The following is a 21,657-nucleotide window of genomic DNA, read 5'->3' on the forward strand; positions in this document are numbered from 1 at the left end:
ATGTCCAACAGCAGCTCCATCAGCCAGTTCCTCCTCCTGCCCTTTGCAGACACACGGGAGCTGCAGCTCCTGCACTTCTGCCTCTTCCTGGGCATCTACCTGGCTGCTCTCCTGGGCAATGGCCTCATCATCATCACCATAGCCTGTGACCACCACCTCCACACCCCCATGTACTTCTTCCTCCTCAATCTCTCTGTTACTGACCTTGGCTGCATCTCCACCACTGTTCCCAAATCCATGGCCAATTCCCTGTGGGACACCAGGGCCATTTCCTACACAGGATGTCTGGCTCAAATCTTTTTCTTTTTCTTTTTGTTCTCATCAGAGTACTGTCTCCTCACTGTCATGGCCTATGACCGTTATGTTGCCATCTGCCTCCCCCTGCACTACGGGACCCTCCTGGGCAGCAGAGCTTGTGTCCACATGGCAGCAGCTGCCTGGGCCAGTGGGTTTCTCAATGCTGTGCTGCACACAGCCAATACATTTTCTCTTCCCCTGTGCAAGGGCAATACTATAGACCAGTTCTTCTGTGAAATCCCCGGGATCCTCAAGCTCTCCTGCTCAGATACCTACCTCAGGGAAATTGGAGTCATTGTGGTCAGTGCCTGTTTAACTTTTGGGTGTTTTGTGTTCATTGTGGTGTCTTATGTGCAGATCTTCAGGGCTGTGCTGAGGATCCCCTCGCAGCAGGGACGGCACAAAGCCTTTTCCACCTGCCTCCCTCACCTGGCCGTTGTCTCCCTTTTTGTCAGCACTGCTGTGTTTGCCAGCTTGAAGCCTCCCTCCATCTCCTCCCTGTCTTTAATCCTGGTATTGGCATTTCTTTACTCAGTGTTTCCACCAGCAGTGAACCCCCTCATCTACAGCATGAGGAACCAGGAGCTCAAAGATTTCATATTGAAACTGTTGACTGGATGTTTCTAAGTAGCAACAAAATACTTATCTTTGTCTGCATACCAATGGCCTTCACTTTGCTCAACGGTTTCCACCTGCGTTTGCTCTTTGGTTATTTACCTCCCATCAGCTCACCTGGTGATAAGTGACCTTTCTATGCATCTGATTAAATCTGTTCTGGGAGAGAATCTCCCCTGAAAGCTGACCCTCTTCACACGCTGCTTGGCCATAGCAGGCAGCTGAGGAGAGAGATTTCATGGTTATTAAACTGTGTCATGTTTAACTGCTGTTTTTTTGTCAGAGAAATCTGTCCCTGCCTGAGAGCACAGATGATGCCAGGAAAAGTGTTGGGAGTCCCAGGAGACCAGGGAAGCGACCTTCTGGGCTTTGGATAGCAAGACTCTCCAAACAGGGTTGGACCTCAAGAGACTGCTTTTCCTGACTGTCCAGATCTCTTTAGGAGACCTCTGGACCAGCCCCCATTGCAGCATGCTGCTGAAATTTCTTCCATCATCTGAGATATGACAGAAACATTTTTTCCTATGAAAAAATCCTCCATTGTCAAACTCCTTTGACATTTTCATCACTCAAATAAAATCTCTCCAAGGAGTTGTGCATGGCTTATTTTTTTTTTTTTTTTTTTTTAGAGAAAATTGCATGAAGAGCTATAGTGGTAAGGGCTTTCTGGATGTTAATAAGCCCCATAGTGTGTTTTCTTCTGAGTCCACAGACCTCAGATTCCAAGTGGAGAGTGAAGAAACCTCTCCACAAGTTGTCAGGAATAATGCCCAAAGAACGTGAACCTTACTGACAAAGCCTCCCCATGGGCTCCTTAGAGCAGACAACTAGAGGCCATGAGGACAAACACAGGCAAAGCACAGGCAGCTCTGATGCTGAGGACACCCTGGCTTGGTCTGATGAAGCAGCAATGCCAAGCGCTGACCCCCAGCCCCTGGGCAGGGAGATCCTGACCCTCACTTGTGTCTCATGGCTTTTCCTTGGGAAGTGGGGAGTGTGTTTCCAAGGGAAGGACACTGGGGCATGAAACATAGAGGCCTTCCCTGGGGTGGGTACAATGGGACAACAGTGCTCTGTGGCCATGAGGACAATGTGTTACCTCTGAGGCCTCTGTGGCAGGGACATCAGCAATAGCCAAGTGGGCACAGACCTCGTTTCTATCAGGCAGTTTCAGCCTGGCTGTTACCCTTGGCCATCTGCATCACAGATCATCCCACACTGCTCCACACCTGTGCCTGTTTCCCTGAAGTCTGCAGGCACCCAACACCCTTCCCCACCTTGTTCTCAGCCCACGATATCCCTGCCTGTTCTGCTGTCTCTCCCTCCACATCTGCTTTTCCCACAGACACAAAGCCACCAGCTCATCCGCACTTCCTCTGAGTTTTTGCACCACAGCACTGCCCTCAGAATGGCATTTCTTTATCCTCACGTACACTCTGATCTTCAAAGCTGCAGTTTCAGTTTGACTTCCTTTCTTATGTTCTTTCCCTGTAGCACAAAGATGGATTCCCTCAGCATCTCCTTCACCAGGCTCACCCCAGGTCTCTCAGCCTCTCCACACAAGACCCCTAACTGTATCTTGGCAGACTTTCTCTGCCTATGTGACAGTTTCTGCCCATTCCTCCAGACCGGGGATACCAGCACTGGGACTGACTACTCCAGACATGGCCTCACCTGATCTGAGTCCGCATGCACAAGAAGGGCCCTTGTCTGCGTGGTCGGATTCCTCCCAGTGCAGCCCAATGTGCTCATGGCCAGATTCCTGTTCAGCACCTCTGACTGCTATGGCATCCCCTGCAATGCCCAAATTATTCTCCTTGCGGCTGGTTCTCCACCCGTCATGTTGGAGCCTGACTTGATGTGTGGGTGTTTGTCATGGTTTCGTGCCATGTTCTGCAAGGACAAGCTGACACCTGGAGAGCCCACATCAGAGCCCCAGACAGCCAGAGGCACCCTCAGACGGCAGGAAATGGACTTCCCAGAAAGGACCTTTCCAATATCTTATAGAACAGGGAGAGGCAGACCTTGGGTCTGCAATGAGAATGTTTTGCTCAGAGAAGAGTGCCCCATGTTCTCACTGCCTTGTTCTCCTTGCAGAGGGATTCATGCAAAGAGGCAGAGAATGCCCAAGGGCAGCTTCATTCCCCACTTCCTCCTCCTGCCCTTGGCAGACACACAGGAGCTGCAGCGGGTTTCTCAGTGCTGTGCTGCACACGACCAAGACATGTTCCCTACCCCTCTGCAAGGGCAATGCTGGTGACCAGTTCTTCTCTGAAATCCCCTAGATCCTCAGCCTCACATGCTCAGATGCCTACCCCTGGGAGACTGGTCTTCTTGTATTCCGTACCTGTTTAGTTTTGGGATGTTTTGTGGGATACCTGAGGAGGTTTGATGCCAGGAACATCTTTTGGCACTCGCACATTTTTTGGGGGGTGCTATTGTGGACAATTAGCGGTCTTGAAAATGGTCTGTGGTTGAGCCCAAAAATACGGCAGTCAATGTTATGCATTAGCAACACGGCCAGTCGTATGCAGTCCAGACAATTTCTGCAGTATGTTGAAGACAATTTCCTGCTACAGATGGTGCAGGAACCTACAAAGGGAGGGTGGGTGCTGGACCTTGTTCGTTAGGGAGGTGAAGGTCAGGGGCAGTTTAGGACAAAGCAACCACAAAATGTGAGAGTTCGAGATCCTGGGTGGAAGAAGCAAGCCAAAAAGTAGGATAGCTACCCTGAATTTTGGAAGAGCTAACTTTGATCTCCTCCAAAGTCTAGTATGAGCTGTCCTGTGGGCTACGCTGTTAGAAGGGAAGGGAGCCTGTGAGAACTGGGTAGCATCCAAACAGAGCTTCTTCCAAGCACAGGATAGGTGCATCCCTTTGAGTAAGAAATCAGGAAAGAGAGGCAGAAGACCTGTGTGGATGAGCAGGGAGCTAATGAGTAAACTCAAAGGGAAGCAGAAGGATTATGAACTGTTGAAACAGGGTCTGAGCACCTGGGGAGAATACAGGAATGTGGTCAGGGCCTGTAGGGACGTGACTAGGAAGGCGAAAGGCCACTTGGAAATGAAGCTGGCAAGGGACTTAAAGGATAATAAAAAGGGTTTTTTAGATACGTGAATAGTAAGATGACCAGGGATAATGTAGGTCCCTTGCTGAATGACGAGGGTGTCCTGGTAATGGGGGATGCTGAGAAGGTGGAGATACTGAATGCCTTATTTGCCTTGGTGTTCACTCCAAAGGCCCTTTAGGACCCACAGATCCTGGATGAAAGTAGGAGTGTTTGGGGAAATGAAGAGCTTCCTTCTGGATGAGGTAGGGGAGGTCCAGGAGCGGCTCAAAGGGATTAATGCACACAAATCCATGGGCCCTGATGGGTTTCATCCACGTGTGCTGAGGGAGCTGGCGGAGGTGATTGCTGAGCCACTCTCTATCATCTTCAACAGGTCTTGGAGGACAGGAGAAGTGCCTGAAGACTGGAGGATAGCCAATGTCACTCCAGTCTTTAAAATGGGCAAGAAAGAGGAACCTAGTAACTATGGGCCAGTCAGCCTCACCTCTGTCCCCGGAAAGGTGATGGAACAGCTTGTTCTGGATGCCATCTCCAACCAATAGGAAGAGGAGAAGGTCACAAGGAGTAGTCAGCATGGATTCACCAAGGGGAAATCGTGTTTGACCAATCTCATAGCCTTCTATGATCTCATGACCGGCTGGGTAGATGGAGAGAGAGCAGTGGATGTCATCTACCTTGACTTCAGCAAGGCCTTTGATACTGTCTCCCATGACACCCTGATAGCAAATCTGAGAGAGCATGGGATAGATGAGTGGACAGTGAGGTGGGTTGAGAATTGGCTGTCAGACCAAGTGCAGAGGGTTGTGATTCGAGGAGCAGAATCTGACAGGAGGCCTGTGACTAGCTGTGTTCCCCAGGGCTTGGTGTTGGGTCCTGTCTTGTTTAATATCTTCATTGACGACCTTGATGAGGGAATAGCATCAGCAAGTACCCGATGATACAAAGCTGGGAGGAGTGGCTGACATGCAGGAACACTGTGCTGCCATCCAGAGAGACCTAGACAGGCTGGAGAGCTGGGCAGGGAGAAAACAGATGAAGTTCAACCAAAGCAAGTGTAAAGTCTTGCACCTGGGAAGGAACAACCATTTGTATCAGTACCTGCTGGAGAAGAGCTCCGTGGAGAAGGACCTGGGGGTCCAAGTGGATGACAAGTTGGCCATGAGCCAGCAGTGTGCCCTGGTGGCTAAAAGAGCCAATGGGATCCTGGGGTGCATCTGGAGGAGTGTAGCCAGCAGGTCAAAGGAGGTGATCCTCCCCCTCTACTCTGCCCTGGTCATGCCCCACCTGGAGTATTGTGTCCAATTCTGGGCTCCTTGGTTCAAAAAGGACAGGGACCTCCTGGAGACAGTCCAGAGAAGGGCTACAAAATGATTAATGGCCTGGAGTATCTTCCCTATGAGGATAGGCTAAGTAAGTTGGGACTCTTCAGCCTTGAGAAGAGAAGACTAAGGGGGGACCTAATTAAAGTTTATAATTATTTTAAGCAGGGGATGCAGGGGGAATCAGCCAGCCCCTTTTCAGTGTCTGTGGGGATAGGACAAGGGGCAATGGCTGCAAGTTGGAGCACAGGAAGTTCCACACCAACATGCGGAAGAACTTTTTCACAGTGAGGGTGACAGAGCCCTGGGACAGGCTGCCCAGGCAGGTGGTGGAGTCTCCTTCTCTGGAGATATTCAAGACCCGTCTGGACGCCTATCTGAGTGATATGTCCTAGGGAACCTGCTTTAACTAGGGGGTTGGACCCGATGATCTCTTGAGGTCCCTTCCAACCCCTACAATTCTATGATTCTTTGATTCTATGATTCAAAGTTGGAAGCTGGGAGAGCCTGAAAATGACGTCAGGCACTGTTAGAGCATTGTTTTGGTAAGGAGAGACCTGAGCCCCAAGATTTCTGGGGCTGCTAGTGGGCTAACCACAGCGATTTCAAGCCAGGAACATCTTTCAGCCCTCACCCCTTTTCCTTAGGAACTATTGCTGGGCATTTAGGAGTTTCAACTGTGGATGCTGGTAGAGCCCAAAAACAACATCAGGCAATCTTAGGACCTCTCCCTTTGTTAGGAATGCCCTGATCCTAAAGGTTACTGGGGCTGCTTGTCCACTCCCTGAGGAGCAGTCAGGGCAATAATATCTTTAAACTCTCGCTCTTTTGTTTGGGAGCTGTTGCTGGAAGTTTAGAAATTTCAAAGATGGATGCTGGTAGAGGCTGAGGAGGCATCAGGCAATATTAGGAGAGTTCCCTTGGCAAGGAACGACCTGAGCACCAAGGTTCCTTGTGCTTCACGTCTGAACACTGATGAGGGTTCATGCCAAGAATATCTTTCAACCCTCGCTCCTCTTGTTAGAGACCTGTTGCTGGAGGTTTAGCACTTCCGAAGGTGATTGCTGGTAGATGGAAAAATGACGTCAGGCACTCTAAGGACCGTTGCCTTGGCTAGGAATGCCCTGAGCCTCAAGGTTTCCTGTACTGCTACTCTACTACCTGGGGAGGCTTCAGGCCACAAATCTTTCTCAGCCCTGACACCAATGGGTTTGGGAGCTATTCCTGGACGTTTCTCAGTTTCAAAGGTGGGCTCTTCTAGAGCTCAAAAATGAAGTCAGGCAATCTTAGAACTGCTCCCTCTCCTAGGAAAGCCCTGAGCCCCAAGGTTACTGGGGCTGCTAGTGGGCTACCTGGGGAGGTTTCATGCCAGAAACATCTCTCAGCCCATGCACATTTTGTTTGGGAGCTATTACTGGACATTTAGAATTTTCAAAGTTGGACTCTGGTAGAGCCTGAAAATTACATCAGGGACCCATAGGACCATTCCCTCAGCTACGAAAGCTCTAGGCCCCAAAGTTACTGGGGCTGCTTTTGGGCTACCCAGGGAGCTTTCAGGCTCTCAAACCTTTTGTTTGGGACCTATTGCTGGACATTTGGCATTTTTGACTGTGGACATGGGTAGAGACAGAAAATGATGTCTGATATTATAGGACCATTGTCTTGGCTACGAATGCTCTTTGCCCCAAGGCTACCAGGGCTGCGTGTGGGCTACCTGGGGAGGTTTCAGCCCAGGAACATCATTCATCCTTTATAGATTTATTTGGGAGCTATTGCTGTATGTTTAGAATTTTTAAAGGGGGACACTAGTAGAGCCACACAATGACACCAGGGACTCTTCAGACCATTCCAGTGGTTAGGAAAGCCCTGACCCCCAAGGTTACTGGGGCTGCTAGTGGGATACCTCGGAGAGTTTCTGGATGGGAAACATTTTCAGCCCTTGCAAATTTTTTTTTTTTTTGACCAACAATAGAGGTTTTGGATTCTCCCTGTCCCTCCTTTTCTTAATAATTCTATAAATATATTAATAACAATGTTACTGGTATAAATAATAGTTCTTTAAATATTAAGTAATATTAAGAGTAATATTAATATTTCGTGCTTTTGATAATTAATAATAATTATATAAATATATTAATAACAAAAGGAGGGACAGGGAGAATCTCCAACGTTTATTCGACCCAGAGGGACCAATGTAAGAGAGGGTGAAGAAAAGGCTGAGGAACTTAGTGCCTTTTTTGCCTCAGTCTTTAGCAGTATGACCAGTTGTGTCCTGATACCCAGACCCCTGTGTGGAAAAATGGAGATGTGAATCGGACCAAAGCTCCCATAATCCCAGGGGAATTGGTAAGTGATCTGCTCAGCCACCTTGATCTGCACAAGTCAATGGTTCCAGATGGGATACACCTGAGGGTACTGAGGGACCTGGCAGAAGTGCTCTCCAAGCCACTTTCCCTTATTTACCAGCTGTCCTGGCTCACCAGGGTGGTTCCGCCTGACTGGAAGCTGCACATGGGACACCCATCTGCAAGAAGGGCCAGTAGGAGGTTCCCAGGGAACAAAATGCCTGTCAGACTGACCTCGGTGCTGGGGAAGGTGATGGAACAAATCATCTTGAGTGCCATCATGCAACACATGCAGGGCACCCAGGGGATCAGGCCCAGTCAGACTGGGTTTAGGAAAGGCAGATTGTGCTTGACCAAACTGATGTTTTTCTGTGACAAGGTGACCCGCTCTTTGGATGAGGGGAAGACTGTGGATGTGGTCTGCCTGGACTTCAGTGACACCTTCATCACTGCCTCCCACAGCATCCTGCTGGAAAAACTAGCTGCCCATGGATTAGATGCGTATACTCTTTGCTGGGTTAGAAACTGGCTGTACAGCCAGACCGAAACAGTTGTGGTGAAGGGAGTTAAATCCAGTTGGCAGCAGGTCACACGTGGTTTCCCCAGGGGTCAGTGCTGAGGCCAGTTCTCTTTAGTATCTTCATTAATGATCTGGCTGAGGGGATCAATTGGACCCTCAGTAAATTTGCAGATGGCACAATAGTGTGTGAGTGTTGATCTGCTGGAAGGCAGGAAGGCTCTGCAGGGTGACTTGGACAGGCTGAAAAAAGGTCCTCCAGAGGAAATTCCTTTGAAATCTAAGGAATTACTAAGGACCCAACTAAAATCCAAGTAGTTGTATAAGTCCTGAGTTTTTTAATGAAAGTGACTTGAAGAGCCATGCTTGTAAGGGCTTTCTGGATGTTAATGAGCCCCATGGTGTCTTTTCTTCTGAGTCCACAGACCTCAGACACCAAGACGAGAGTGAAGGAATGTCTCCAGAAGTTGAAGTCAGGTGTAAAGCCCAAAGTGCCTTGAAACATTAAGAGGCCTCACTGGGAGCCATTGCTGACAAAACCTCCCCATGGGCTCATTAGAATAGACAACTACAGACAAACACAGGCAAAGCGCAGGCAGCTCTGATGCTGAGGACACCCTGGCTTTGTCTGATGAAACAGAAATGCCAAGTGCTGACCCCAGCCCCTGGGCAGAGAGATCCTGACCCTCACCTGTGTCACCCTCCTTAGGTGTGTGATGCCAAAGGAAGGACAGGGCTATGACACATGTGGCCTCCCCTGCAGTGGGTGCAAAGAGGAAATGATGCTCCATGCCTGTGAGGACAATATGTCTCCTCTGAAACCTTTGTGTCAGGGACATCAGCCATAACCAAGGGGGCATTGACCTTGTTTCTATCAGGGCATTTCAACCTGGCCAGCACCCTTGGCCATCTTCACCACAGCCCATCCCACCCTGCCCCATGCCTGTGCCTGCTTCCCTGCAGGCTGTAGGAACCCAATGCACTCCCCACCTCATTCTCACCCCACCATGTCCCTGCCTGTACTGCTGTCTCTCCCTCCTTGACAGCTGTTCTCACAAACACAAAGCCACCAGATCAGCCAGGCTTCCTCCAAGGGATTTCTTGCACCACAGCACTACCAGAAGGTCAGAATGACATTTCTTTATCTTCATGTCCACTCTCTGACCTCCAAAGCTGTGGTTTCACATGGACTTCCTTTCTTATTTCTACATAGCACAAAGATGGCTTCCCTCAGCACTCCACCGGCCCCTACAAAGAAAATTAACTTTATCTTGGTCAGAACCAGGCCACCTTTGCAGACAAAAAGTGAAACACAATGGTGGGGTCACTCCTGTAGTCACACAGTATGGATAAGCCTGTTGGTCAGTTATGGTCAGCTGGGGCTGTTCTGTCCCTTTCCAGGTACTTGTGCACTCCCAGTTGACTCATTTCTGAGGCAGAATTAGACAAAAGCCCTTGATGCTGTGCAAGCCCTGCTCAGCAAGCAACAAACAGGTTTATTCAGACTTTTTTTGCTTACAAATCCAAACCTCAGAACTCTAGGGGCTGCCAGCATGAGAATTCATTCCAGTCCAGCCAAAATATGGTCAGGAGGAGAAGATCTTTCCTGGTTTAAAATATTCTCAATATTCCTGTTCATCACATTCCCAGAGTTTGTCAAGGTCTGTTTGAAGCGAAGTGCCATTTTCTTAAAAGTTCACATCTCCTTGCAGGTGGCTCTTCAAAGTTGTGGTGCATTAAAATAAATGACAGCAAGAGGTGTCAAAGAACCTGGGACTCTATTGCTGGATATGTAGCATCTTCAAAGGTCGATTATGGTAGAGCCTGGGCAAAACAGACTCAACACAGAATAAAAGAAAGAAAGAAAAGTGATTTATTACTACTACAACTACACACTGAGTGAACCAGAGTTGGGTAATGAGAAGCACAGCCAGGTCTTAAAGCACCTTCCCCCTGCCCCTTGCTTCTTAGCAGAGTTACACTCCATCACGATTTCACTCCCTTCTTCGCCCACACAACATGGCGTGGGGAGGGGCAGGGAATGGGGAGTGGGGTTCTGGAGGTTCCTCTCAAGCTGCTTTCCTTGCCCAGATCTTCACACTTCTTCTTCTCCCCCCACCCCTCCCTTGTTCACACACTTGACTTTAATCATCAGTTTGCTCCCTTCTTTCCCCCATGGCAGCACAGGGAGGGGCAGGAAATGGGGGTTTGCAGTCCATTCCTCCCAAGTTCTCTTCCATCTTAGCTCAGGGGGGTGTTCCACACACACACCCTTCCCCTGCTGCACCGTGGGGTCCCTCCCACATGAGTCATATCCACAAACTTCTGCAGTGTGAGTCCTCTCTACCGGGGAGTCATCTCCACACCACAGGCCTCTCGGCACGACTCCCTTCCATGGGGTGCTGATGTTTGGGCCCAGACTCCCCCAGCCTGGTCCCCCACAGAGTCACAACTCCCCTGGCAAACCTGCTGCAGGGTGGGTCAGTCTCTGCACAGGCCATAGATGGTCTCTGCTCCCCATCCTTATCCACAGGCTGTGAGGGGACATCCGCCCCACCATGGTCTTCACCACGGGCTGCAGGGGAATCTCTCTCTCTGGCACCCATGGGTGGGAATAAGGACAGTTTACTGCCAGAGATCACCATGAATGTGGAACAATAATGTTTAGTTACACTCACACCCAGTGCTAACACAGAGTACCTTACTGACTCAAGGATAACAGAAAGCTGCCCGACAGCAAGGACTGACCAACAGACCCACCATCCCAGCCACACTCAGACTGTCCTGGAGGCAGCCAGCCAGCTCCTCCCCAACCAGCTGCATTTATGGGGAAGTGGTGTCAAGGGCTGTGGAAAACAGCCTGGGCTAACTCAGCTCACCTGGGCTAACTCAGATCACCTGTGGTGGCTGACAGGGAAGGTTAACCCTGGCCTGGCCAGAACCTGGACAGTTGAACAATTAATGGGTCGACACCCAGGGAAGATTTCCAGACCTGAAGGTCCAATCACACACACTACGACCCACAAAACCTCCATTGTTGTCATTCTAATTAAGACAATATTCCCCCTTTTCTGGAACTGGGGTTTTCCATGGGTTTGTTTCCTCATTCCAATGGAATGAATCATTACCAATGGTTATGTCACTTAGATCACTCAGGAGCCATTTTGGGGATATTGTTTCAATGCCCATGGCCAGTCTTTAAATCCTGAAGGGCTCCCACATCCCCAACAATTTGTCAGGATAAAAACGATGGGCACCTGCTGGCCTAAAGTTATAAATCCATTTTGCCACCCCAGGCTGAAGAGGGGGGCACAAAAGTTTCCCCAAATATCAAAGGTGGTGAGAAAGGTCGACCAAAACAATGTTTGTGATAGTCTGCTAAACGTCCTATAAATATTAACAAAGCAGTTATTAACTAAACTATAGAGACAATTAACAGCTTCATCTATTCTTTCAAGCAGGTGTCAGAGATTCCATCTGGAAAAGAAAAGAGAAAAAACCCAGACTCAGTTTGTATTAAGGAACTGTTCGTAGATTGTTATTAGAAGGATGGAATAATCCACCTTGTATTGACTTTGTGTTCCTTCCCATGGGCATCTTTTGCTTTCCAAGCATATTTGTTGAGGGGCTCAGCCAGTACGAGGGGAACGGTCCCAATGGTTGGCATTTTCTACTGGCAGAGCAGGAGAGAAAATGGCTTTTCTGGGGTGCTGGGAGTGTGGGGTTTGGGGATTAAAGCTGGGGTTTGGGACAAAAGGCATTGAGTTGGGACATCCAATTCTTCCCCAGCAATCACTGACTTGGGGAACTGCATCCCAGAGTCGTTCTGCCCAGTGTGGCTTGTGAGCTTTTAAAAACCCTTTCAAAAGCCCATTAGTTCCCCCACTATCCCATTAGCTTGGGGGTAACATGGGGTGTGAAATCCCCACCTGACTCCTCCTTCCTTGGCCCACTCCTGCCCCTTGGCAGCAGTGAAATGACTGCCCTGGGCTGACTGAACAGACTGGGGGTTGGCAGAAAGCGAAACCAGTTTGTCAGGGCCCGCCCTGGCTGTTCTCCTGCTGCTCCTGGAAATGCCTGGGCTGGGACTAGGCCACAAATGATTTCCACTCCCACTAATACTATTGTTTCCCCTCCGCCTTCCCAAGGGCTCCAATAGAGTCGATTTGCCCGGCCTCCCAAAGGGTCTTTTTCTCTCTCAGCTGGAGGGGGGTCTCTTCCATGGGGTGCCGCTCTAACCGCAGGCAGCATTGTTCACTGGCCCAGATCCAGGTGGGGCAAGCTTCCCGGTGACAGGCCACCCCCTGGCAATGTGCCTCCCTGTGGGAATCCTTGGATCCTGCCTGGCCACGTTTCACATGCAGCCATTCCAGGAGCCTGTCCCAATGTCCTCTGAGCTGGTCCTCTTTCTGCAGAGGGGCAATGCTGGCCAGTTCCTCTGAGCTGAGGGAGCTGGGCCTCGTTACCTTGGAGAAGAGGAGACTGAGGGGTGGCCTTATTCAGGTCAATGGGTAAAAGCTGGAGCAGAGCAAGTTCCATGTGAATGTAAGGAGAAACTCTTTCATTGTGAGGGTGACAGAGCCCTGGGACAGACTGCCCAGAGAGGTTGTGGAGTCTCCTCCTCTGGAGACATTCACACCCACCTGGATGTGTTCCTGTGTGGTTTAGTCCAGGTGATCCTGCTCTGGCAGGGAGGTTGGACTAGATGACCTTTTGAGGTCCCTTCCAACTCCTAACGTTCTGTGATTCCTTGAGCTTAGATCTCCCTGCACAACTCTTGGAGCACCTCTGGCCCCTCAGGTTTCACCGGGTGTTGGTGTTTGAACATCTCCTTCTTGGCCTCCACCCCCCATTAATTCCCCTGGGAGTTGGGACCAGCAGCTCCCAGGAAACAGGTGCCTCTTTTGTGCCCACTGGAACTGTGGCAAGGGGAATCCCAGCTTCCCTTGGTTTGAGGCAGCCCTGTGCCCAAGCTGCATCCCCTTTCAGCCCCAGGGCTGCAAAGCAAGGATGAGGTGCCTCTAGTCACTTGTCATACTTTTTACCCTCCCCAAGGGGAAAGAGTCCCCTTCCTGTCCCTGTCTGGGGGTCCTGTCTCATGTGGAGACAAGAAAATGTGATTCTTCTGCCCAGTTTGTGTTTGATCAGGAGAAAGGACTCCGCTGGACAGAAGGATTTCTCCGCAGACTAGAGAGCAGATGGCAGGGAGGACTTCAGTGTCTTTCCAAGTTGGTTCCCTGGAGCTTCAGGAATACCTCAGAGGAGCCGAGGAGTACGTGACGCCTTCACCTGCTCCTCTGCTGTAGCTGGGCTGGACTCCTGGGACAGTGGGAGCTGATGAAACATTACAGCACTGATGAGGGACAGCTCTGCCACAGAGTAGCTCCTCTGCCAAGCACACAGGGCTGGGGACACTGCCTGTAGGCATCAAGGGGAGACCTGAGAGGTTGAGAGATCTGACAGATGCTGAGAGCTCACTGGAGGAGAAATATCCTCAGCACTCTACTTGTGAGTATGTCTGTGGTATGGCTGTGGGTGCAGAGCAATGCAGGTTCTGTTCCTGGAGGGATCTCCTAAAGCTGGGACATGGGATAGTGTGTGGGGTGTGTCAGGAAGGTAGATTCTCTATAGGACAAGAAAGTGCTGCCTGGAAGGGATGCCCTTCTGCCCCATCAGAGGGACAGGGCAGGACAGCTGTCTTCTCCTGGGCATGGCTGAGGGGTGCCCAGGGCTGTCCCTGTGAGCAGGGTCCTTGTGACCCAGGGTCTGTGTGCTGGGGCAGGGACTGTGCTGCTGCCAGGGTCAGCACTCAGCCTGCCTGGTGAGCTTTCCACAGGGATATAGACAGCACCTCTGGGTTAAAGCAGTGACCCAGGGAAGGGCAACGTAAGGTCCTTCTGCTGTAAGAAAGTGCTGCATTGGTGAGAAATGCCAAAGAGAATATTTCTCCAAAGGCAGAGTCTTTGCTTTGACTTTTCCTCTCCTGTGGGCTGTGCTGAGTGTGGTAGATGGGAACTTATTTCTCCTCTTGAGAATATGCAGTGAAAACTTGATTCTCATGGAGATGTTGGAGCCTGGGCTGAGCCCTGCACACACAGAGGTTCCCTGGGGCAGTGCCCTGATGCCAGGAGGGGTCTGCAGAGCAGAGCTGAGCACAGGGCAGGTTGGATGAGATCTGTGAGCACAGAGCAGTAGGTGAGATGAGCAAAAGGAAGCATCTGTAGGGACAGCTCCAGGCAGCAGAGGCATTGTCAGGGAGGGAGTGGGAGCTTCTCCCAGAAATACCCTGGCAGTGGACCTCACTGACACTTCCCGACACCCACCCCCTGGTTTCTGCCACCCAGCACAGACTCTGCACCCAGAGTTCCAGTGTTTCAGGCTGAGTCTTCTCCTTGTCAGCCAAACCAGCAGTGAGGAGAAACCCCTGAGTTCCTGTCTGTCTGTTCCTGACCCTAAAGCTTTTGCTGCACCATTTCCTGCTCTATCCCCTCCTGTCCTTGCTGCCTTTGTCCCACCATTACCTGGGGCTTTGAGCACGTCCATTGGTGGGGCTGGCACTGAGCTGACCCTCACTTCAGGACCCCCATCTTTAGGACTGAGGTTTTCCAGGCAGCTCCTGCTGGGCTGCAGGCTGCCTCCCACAATGGCACCGCTCTCCCAGGGACTCTTGTGCCCCAGAGAGGAGCCCCATGCAGGAGACATCTCAGCACAGAGGCCGTGGCAATGTCACTCATCACCTGTGTGTAGGCAGCTGCACTGAGCCCTGTGTGTCCCTGGCTGGGAGCAGGGAGCTGAGATCCTCCTTGGGTAGGATGAGACTGCAGGAGGGCTTTGGAGCTCTGCCTTGCGAGACTGGATTCCTCAGCTCTCTGTGGGGTCCAGTTTCTTCTACGGGGAACAGCAGGGTGTGATCACAGAGCGTCCAGCACAGGGCAGCTGAGACCAGGGCTGGTGGACAGAGCAGCTCTCCCCACTCTGCACTCAGGATTAGGTTTCACTGGCACTGCAGCAGCAATGTCAGGCAGTTCTGACAGAAGAAACACTGCTCAGTATCAGTCAGGAGAAAACCAAAGCTCCAAAGCTCTGCTCTGCCCTCGGGTGAAATTGGAGTGACAGTGCTGAAATGCTCTTTGCTTTCCAAAGGCGCTTTAGTCTGAGATCACACCATCCTGACTGCTGCCAGGCAGGACTGAGTTCTCCACAGCCCACCGCCCACCCTCCTCCCAGCAGTGGCACGTTCCATCCAGCACAAAGCAGACCTCCCAAAAGAGACCTGACAAAAGTCTTCCTGAATACAGAGAGTTAATGTGAATTGGAAGAAGTTTTCCTCAAGGAAGAGTTCCCTAACTTCTCACTGCCTTTTCCTCCTTGGACAGGTCTCCACACTTGACGACAGCAGATGTTCAACAGCAGCAGCTCCATCAGCCAGTTCCTCCTCCTGCCCTTTGCAGACACACGGGAGCTGCAGCTCTTGCACTTCTGGCTCTTCCTGGGCATCTACCTGGCTGCTCTCCTGGGTAATGGCCTCATCATCATCACCATAGCCTGTGACCACCACCTCCACACCCCCATGTACTTCTTCCTCCTCAATCTCTCTGTTCTAGACCTTGGCTACATCTCCACCACTGTTCCCAAATCCATGGCCAATTCCTTGTGGACACCAGGGCCATTTCCTACACAGGATGTGTGGCTCAACTCTTTTTCTTTTCCTTTTTTATCTCCACAGAGTTCTGTCTTCTCACTGTCATGGCCTATGACCGCTACATTGCCATCTGCCACCCTCTGCACTATGGGACCCTCCTGGGCAGCAGAGCTTGTGTCCACATGGCAGCAGCTGCCTGGGGCAGTGGGTTTCTCCATGCTGTGCTTCACACAGCCAATACATTTTCACTGCCCCTCTGCCATGGCAATGCCCTTGACCAGTTCTTCTGTGAAATCTCCCAGATCCTCAAGCTCTCCTGCTCAGATGCCTACCTCAGGGAAACTGGAGTCATTGTGGTCAGTGCCTGTTTAAATTTTGTGTGTTTTGTGGTCATCATGGTGTCCTATGTGCAGATCTTCAGGGCTGTTCTGAGGATCCCGTCGGAGCAGGGACGGCGCAAAGCCTTTTCCACCTGCCTCCCTCACCTGGCCGTGGTGTCCCTGTTTGTCAGCACTGCCTTCTTTTCCTACCTAAAGCCCCCCTCCATCTCCTCTCTATTTGTGGACCTGATATTGGCATTTCTTTACTCAGTGTTTTCACCAGCAGTGAACCCCGTCATCTACAGCATGAGGAACCAGGAGCTCAAGGATACCGTGTGGAAACTGTGGACCAGATTCTTCTAAGCAGCAAAGAACTGCTCATCTTCTTCTGCTTATCACTGACAACGTAACTCACATTAGGACCAGTCTCTAGTTAGTATGGGTTTTAGTTCCTGTTTCTTTGTTTGCCTCTAGTTTATTTAAACTGGAATATGATGGTCCACAGTCATCCTGTGGGCTGTGCTCTCTTTGCATCACGTCTGCCTGAAAAGTTGCACAAATTTGTGTTTCTTAAAATTTCTCCTGACATTTATTAAATATTTATAAGAACATTTTCATCAACTGAATCACTTGACTACTTGTCTGAAATGGCAATGCTTTCCCACCACGACAGAACAGGAATTTCCTTGAAGTGTAACAAACATAAAGTCACAGAATCTTTCACAAAGTCCAACCACAGCTGAACCCTGCCTAGTCCACCTCCAGACCATGTCATCAAGCACAACATCTGCACACCTTTGCAATACTTCCAGGGATGGCTACTCCACCACGTCCCTGGGCAGCCTGTTCCAATAGCTGAATACCCTTTCCATAAAGAAATTCTTCCTGATGTCTAACCTAAATCTCCCCTAGTATCATTTCAAGCCATTCCCTGTCATCCTATTGCTTGTTATCTGAGATAAGAGGCCAACCTCCACCTCTCTATATCCTTCTTGCAGGTCCTTGTAGAGAGTGATAAGGTCTCCCTCAGCATCCTGAAGACTAAAACGCCTCAGTTCCCTCAGTTGATCCTCACAGGACTTGTGCTGCAAACCTTTCACTGTCTACTCTGCCATTCTCTGGACACAATCCAGCATCTCAACGTCCTTCTTTTAGCAAGGGGCTCAAAACTGGGCACAGTACTCAAGGTGTGGCCTCACCCGAGCTGAGTATAATGGAACAATCTCTTCCCTACTCCTGGCAGTCACACTATTCCTGATCCAGGCCTGGATGCCGCTGGCCTTCTTGGCCACCTGGGCACAGCGCTGGCTCATGTTCAGCTAACACCCACATATCCTGTACTTCTAGGGAGCTCTCCAGCCACTCTGCTCCAGGACTGTAACCCTGCCTGTTGTTATTGTGACCAAAGCTCATGACCAAGCCCCACAAAGCCTCTGCCAATTGATCCAGCCTGTCCAGGTCGCTCTGCAGAGCCTTCCTGCCTTCCACAATTTGGTGTCATGTACCAATTTATTGAGGCTGCACTCAATCCCCTCGTCCAGATCATTAATAAAGATGTTAGAGAGGACGGGCCCCAGCACTGAGCCCTGGAGAACACCACATGTGAGGTGCTGCCAGCTGGATTTAACTCCATTCACCACAGCTGTTTGGGCCCAACCTTCAGCCAGTTTCTGACCCAGCAAAGAGTATACCCATCTAATTCATGAACAGATGCTTCAGCAGGGTGCCCTGGGGAAAACTGATGAAGGCTTCACTGAAGTCCATGTAGATCACATCCACAGCCTTTCCCTCCTCCACTAAGCCAGTCACATTGTCATAGAAGGAGATCAGCAGCTTGAAGCACAATCTGCCTTTCCTAAACCCATGCTGACTGGGCCTGATGGCCTGAGTGTGCTGCATGTGTTGCATGATGGTACTCAAGATGATTTGTTCCATCAACTTCCCCAGCAGTGAGGACAGGCTGACAGGCCTGTAATTCCTCAGGACGTCCCTCTGTCCCTTCCTGTAGATGGGTGTCACATGTGCAGCTTTCAGTCAGGTGGAAGAACCACGTTCAGCCAAGACTGCTTATAACTAAGGGAAAGTGGTTTGGGGAGGAAATCCACCAGCTCCCTCAGTATCTTGGGTGTTTCCCATCCAGCCCCATCAACTCGTATGGATCTAAGCAGCTGAGCAGGTCAGTAACCAGTTCCCCATGGATGATGGGGACTTCAGTCCACTTCCCATCCCCATCTTTCCACTCAGGGGTCTGGGTATCAGGGGACCAATGGTGTTACTACTAAGGACTTAGGCAAAGTACTCAGCCTTTTCTTCATCCTCCATCACAGTGGTTCCCCCCGATCCAGTGAAGGTGGGAGATTCTCCCTGGCCCTCCTTTTGCTATTAATGAATTTATAGAATTAATAACAAAAGGATTACCAGGGAGAATCTCCCACCGTTATTGTAGGTCGCAAACAAAAGGTGCAAGGGCTGAAAAAATTTCCTTTCTAGAACCCCCCCCAAGTATTCCACTAGTAGCCCCAGTATCTTTGGGGGTCAGGGCTTTCCTAGCCAGGGGAACAGTCCTACGATTGCCCCACACAATTTTTGTAGCTCTACTAGGTTCCGCCTTTGAAAATTCTAAACATCAATAGCTCCCAAATAAATCTGTGAAGGCTGAAAGATGTTCCTGGGCTGAAACCTTACCAGTTAGCCAACAAGCAGCTCTTGTAAACTTTGGGCAAAGGGCATTCCTGGCTATGGGAATTGTCCTATAACACCAGACATCATTTTCCAGCTCTACCAGCGTCCACATTCAAAGACGCTAAATGCCCAGCAATAGCTCCACAACAAAAGGTTTGAGGGCTGAAATATCTTGGGAGTCTGAAAACTCCCCAGGATGCCCAAAAGCAGCCCCAGTAACCGTGAGGATCAGAGCTTTTGTAGCTGAGGGAACGATCTTAATAGTGCCTGATGTCATTTTCAGTCTCTAACAGCATCCAACTTCAAATGTGCTGAATGTCCACCAATAGCACCAAACCAAAAGGAGCGAGTGATTAAAGCTGTTCCTGGCCTGAAGCCTACTCAGATATCCCATTAGCAGCCCCAGTAATCTTGGAGCTCAGGACTGTCCTTGTCAAAGGGAACAGTCCTTACAAGTCCCTGACATAATCTTCCAGCTCCAGCAGCGTCAAGTTTCAAAAATGCAAAATGTCCACCAACAGCACCTAAACCTCCCCAGGTTGTGCACTGGGAGCACCAGTAAAGCTGACCCCCTTCACATGCTGCTTGGCCATAGCAGCAGCTGAGGAGAGAGATTTCATGGGTATTAAACTGTGTCATGTTGAACTGCTGTTTGTTGTCAGAGAAATCTGTCTGTGCCTGTGAGCACAGATGATGGGAGGAAAAGTGTTGGGAGTCCCAGGAGGCCAGTGAGGGACCTGCTGGGCTTGGGGAACAGCAAGATTCTCCATTCAGGGTTGGATCTCAAGAGACTGCTTTTCCTGCCTGTCCAGATCTCCTTAGCAGACCCATACCCATCACAGAATGGTGCTGTCACTTCTTCTATCGACTGAGCCATGACAGAAAATACCTGTGACGGGAAAAAGGTCCTTCATAGGAAATTACTTTGATATCTTCATCACTAAGTACCTAACTGAAATCCAATTAGTTGTAGGAGTTTTGAGTTTTTTAAATGGAAGTGACTTGAAGAGCCATGCTTGTAAGGGCTTGCTGGATGTTAATGAGCCCCATGGTGTCTTTTCTTCTGAGTCCACAGACCTCAGATACCAAGTGGAGAATGATGAAACATCTCAAGAAGTTTGAGTCAGGAGTAATGCCCAAAGTAACTTGAAGCACTAACAGGCCCCACTGGGAGCCATTCCTGACAAAGACTCCCCAGGGGCTTGTTAGAGCAGACAACTGGAGGCCATGAGGACAAACACAGGCAAAGCACAGGCAGCTCTGATGCTGAGGACACCCTGGCTTGGTCTGATGAAGCAGAAATGCCAAGTGCTGGCCCCCAGGCCCTGGGCAGGGAGATCCTGACCCTCACCTGTGTCTCAGGACTCTTCCTTGGGATGTGGGGAGTGTGACACCAAGGGAAGGAGAGGGGTATGACACATGGTGGCTTCCCCTGGGGTAGATGCAAGAAGGCAACCATGCTCCATGGCCATGAGGACAATGTGTCTTCCCTGAAGCCTCTGTGGCAGGGACATCAGCCACAGCCAAGGTGGCAAAGATCTCATTTCTATCAGGCCGTTTCATCCTGGCTGGCACCCTTGGCCATCTGCACCACAGCCCATCCCACACAGCCTCACCCCTGTACCTGGTTCTTTGTAGATTGCAGGGATGCAACACGCTTTCCCACCTCATTGTCACCTAACAATCTCCCTGCCTGTACTGCTGTCTCTCCCTCCTCGCCAGCTGTTCCCACAAGCACAAAGCCACCAGCTCATCCACACTCCTCCCAGTGACTTCTTGCACCACAGCACGACCCTAAGAACGACATTTCTGTATCCTCATGTCCCTCTGACCTTCAAAGCTGCAGTTTTTAGTGGACTTCCTTTCTCATGTTCTTTCCACATAGCACAAAGAGGGCTTCCCTCAGCTTCCCCTTCCCCTGGCTGAAGAAGCCCAGGTCTCTCAGCCTCTCCACACTAGACTCCTAGCCATAACTTGGCAGACTTTCTCTGCCCACATGAGAGTTCCTCACCATTCCTCCAGGCTGGGGAGTGCACGCTGGGACTGACTTCTCCAGAGCTGGCCACACCAGTGCTGAGTCCAGATGGCAATAGGTGTTATTGTAGTCTGCTTGGACTTCAGTAAAGCCTTTGTCATGGAGGAGGCTGAGGGGAGAACTTATAACCGCCTACAGTGACCTGACAAGAGGGTGCACAGAGGTGGGCGATGGTGTCTTCAGCCAGGTGACAGGAGATGGGACAAGGGGAAATGGCACCAGGAAAGGTTCGGATTAGATTTTAGGAAAATATTTTTCACTGAATGAGTTGTCAGGGCCTGGAACAGGCTGGCCAGGGAAGGGGTTGAGTCACCTTCCCTGGATGTATTTAAAAGAGGGCAGATCAGGTACTGAGGGATATGGTTTAGAATAGGACCGGAATGGTTGGACTTGATCTTAAAGGTCTTTTCCATCCTGGTGATTCTGTGATTCTATGATGTGTCAGCAGACACTTTGTCTGCCTGAGTTAAATAATTTTGATAATATAGAAGAAGTATAACTGTCTCCCAGCCTGATACAGAGTGAAATGATATCTTTTAGAACTGGGAACTCAAGTTAAGTTTCAGAACACACCACAGATAACTTTGTGGGGGTTTTTTGTTTGTTTTTTTAATGAGGTAGAGTGATAGAACAAACACAGCGCTCTACTGTGTTCTACTTAAAAATACAGAAATATGTTATAGAATCCCTGTAGCTAAGTTGAAATACTAGATTCTCACAATTCTCTGGTAGCTGAACAGATGCACTGAATAATATAGAATCATAGAATCATTGGAGTTTGAAAAGACCCCCAAGATCAGCTAGTCCAACCATCT

At 50.1% G+C, this 21,657-nt stretch overlaps 1 protein-coding gene and 1 pseudogene across 2 annotated transcripts; both read left to right on the forward strand.

The window, feature by feature from the left end:
- On the forward strand, window positions 1-924 carry LOC311199078 (olfactory receptor 14C36-like; the record flags this gene model as incomplete). The annotated part of the gene is made up of 1 exon (XM_084273120.1): window positions 1-924. The coding sequence occupies one exon, from the start codon at window positions 1-3 to the stop codon at window positions 922-924; it is 924 nt and encodes a 307-aa protein (XP_084129246.1).
- Window positions 925-15,562: 14,638 nt separating this feature from the next.
- Window positions 15,563-18,202, forward strand: LOC311199080 (olfactory receptor 14A16-like; annotated as a pseudogene). The gene is made up of 2 exons: window positions 15,563-16,380; window positions 18,134-18,202. The product of its transcript is annotated as an olfactory receptor 14A16-like (transcript).
- The last annotated feature ends 3,455 nt before the right edge of the window (window positions 18,203-21,657 follow it).

The sequence above is a fragment of the Gallinula chloropus genome (assembly GCF_964237585.1).
Source record: "Gallinula chloropus genome assembly, chromosome: 19".
Taxonomy (NCBI): Eukaryota; Metazoa; Chordata; class Aves; order Gruiformes; family Rallidae; genus Gallinula; species Gallinula chloropus.